Source organism: Equus asinus, chromosome 20, assembly GCF_041296235.1.
Source record: "Equus asinus isolate D_3611 breed Donkey chromosome 20, EquAss-T2T_v2, whole genome shotgun sequence".
NCBI lineage: Eukaryota > Metazoa > Chordata > Mammalia > Perissodactyla > Equidae > Equus > Equus asinus.
This window is the reverse complement of record NC_091809.1, coordinates 39,575,254-39,577,321: the sequence shown is the minus strand read 5'-3', so window position 1 is coordinate 39,577,321 and position 2,068 is coordinate 39,575,254. Positions and strand designations below refer to the sequence as shown.

General features: G+C 42.1%; 1 protein-coding gene across 1 annotated transcript; it reads right to left on the bottom strand.

The window, feature by feature from the left end:
* Positions 1–398: 398 nt before the first annotated feature.
* LOC106836034 (olfactory receptor 8B12-like) lies at positions 399–1,343 on the bottom strand. Its single transcript, XM_014848642.3, has one exon. The coding sequence runs from the start codon at positions 1,332–1,334 to the stop codon at positions 399–401; it is 936 nt and encodes a 311-aa protein (XP_014704128.1). The 5' UTR covers positions 1,335–1,343.
* Positions 1,344–2,068: the final 725 nt, after the last annotated feature.

The following is a 2,068-nucleotide window of genomic DNA, read 5'->3' as shown; positions in this document are numbered from 1 at the left end:
AAAGCATGGCAAGAGGAAAGCAGAGCAAAGTGGATTAGAATTCAGGGAACTAGATTCCAGTCCTAGCTCTGGCACTGTTCACGTGTGTGCCTTGTAGGGCAACTTACAAAGTATTTGAGCCTCTAGTGTGTATGTGTCATATGAGGGCCTGGATTAAATGACTTCTTACACCTAATTAAGAGTAATCCTCTGTGACAATGGAAACAATTTTCATAAATTAAAGAATTATCGGAAGAGTTAGGGTAGAGTAAGGAGTAAAGGAAATATATTGCTTAAGAACAAGCTAAAAATTTCTTATAAGCATAGGAGAGCAAGAAGAGGCATTTATTTCCCTCATTAAAAATATAATAAAAGAAACATTTATAAACAAAGCTTTGGTTCCCTTTTCTCAATCATTTTTAAGAGAAAATTTTTCTGCTCAAAGTTTTCTTCAGAGCAATTTTGACATCCTTATTCCTCAGGCTATAGAGTACTGGATTAAACATGGGCACCACAGAAGTATAGAATATGGAGGACACTTTCCCCTGGTCAAGGGGTAAAATAGAAGGTGGTTTGAGGTACATAAAAGCTCCTGACCCAAAGAAAAGAGATACCACAATTATATGGGAACTACAGGTACTAAAGGCTTTGGATTGGCCTTCAGTAGAGCTAATGTGGAGAATGGTAAAAAGAATAAAACCATAAGAGATAAAAATGGTCACAATGGGCACCCCAATGCCAATGGTCACAACAATAAAGACCACCAGCAAATTTATGTAAGAGCTGTTGCAGGAGAGCTCAAGGAGAGGAATAATATCACACATATAGTGATTGACAAGGTTGTCGGCACAAAAGGTCATAATCATTATGTTTCCCATGTGGGCCACAGCCCCAAACACTCCCATCCCATAGACACCCAATAAAAGGAGTAAACAGACCTGAGGAGACATGGTGACTGTGTACACCAGTGGTTTACAGATGGCGACATAGCGGTCATATGCCATTGCTGACAGGATATAGGATTCAGAAAAGACAAAGAAACAGAAGAAAAAAAACTGAGTCATACACCCTGCATAGGAAATGATGTTCTTCTCTGAGACAAAACCCATCAGCATTTTAGGGGTGAGGGTAGTGGAGTAACTAAAATCTATGAAGGACAAGTTGAAGAGGAAAAAGTACATGGGAATGTGAAGGTGAGAATTCAGCCCAATCAGGGTCATCAAGCCCAGGTTCCCTGCCACGGTGACCACGTAGAAACCTAGAAACAGGAAGAAGAAGGGGATCTGCAGTTCTGGCTGGTCTGTTAAGCCTGTGAGGATAAACTCTGTCACAGAGGAGGTGTTATCTGCCGTCATTCTCCTCTAGGAGAGTCTGTGAGGGGAAGAAAGAAAAGAGTCACTGAGAGAAAGAGATGCTACATACCATGGAATTTAAGGGGGTGAGTTGGAGAAGAAAAGAACAAGAACATTTACTGAGCACTAACTATGACATAGGCATTGTTCTAAATGCTGAAGAGCATTATGATTATCCCCATTTGACAAATGAGGACACTGGGCTTAAGTGGGTATGCAAGTCCCAATGTTACTAAGTTGCAGCAGAAGTTGAACTCAGGCGGTCTCGCTCCCAGGGTTTGAGCTTTTATCCATCTGCTTCAGGACAGACCAGGTCAGGCAGGCACTCTCCCTCTTCGTGCTTGGAGTCACAGTGCTGTACTCTACTGGCTCTGATCCATCTCTGTCAAGGAAACTCAAATGGCCCTGGTGAAAACAAGACGACAACTTGGAGCTCATACCCCTCTGCTTCTGTTTCTCTACTTTGAGGATTAAAATCTCTAGTTTATCTTGATTCTCTTCCTGAGCTGAAGAACGTGATGTCTGCTTGCAGCTTTATCCGGAGCCAACTGTCCAGCTTCCGGGGATGAGAGAACATCGTTTCCTAATGCCCAAGGATACCCAGAGACTAAAGAGTTTTATTCTGGATTAGAGATCTCAGTGACCTAGTTAGAGATACTCCCTCAAGATCGCTGCTCCAGAGACCACCTTCCCTAAGGAAGAAGAAATGTGTGTTTATACCCTTGATAATTCTTGAT

Bases quoted from the DNA above. Each gene is read 5' to 3' on its own strand.
- LOC106836034 (XM_014848642.3), bottom strand. From the start codon at position 1,334: ATGACGGCAGATAACACCTCCTCTGTGACAGAGTTTATCCTCACAGGC.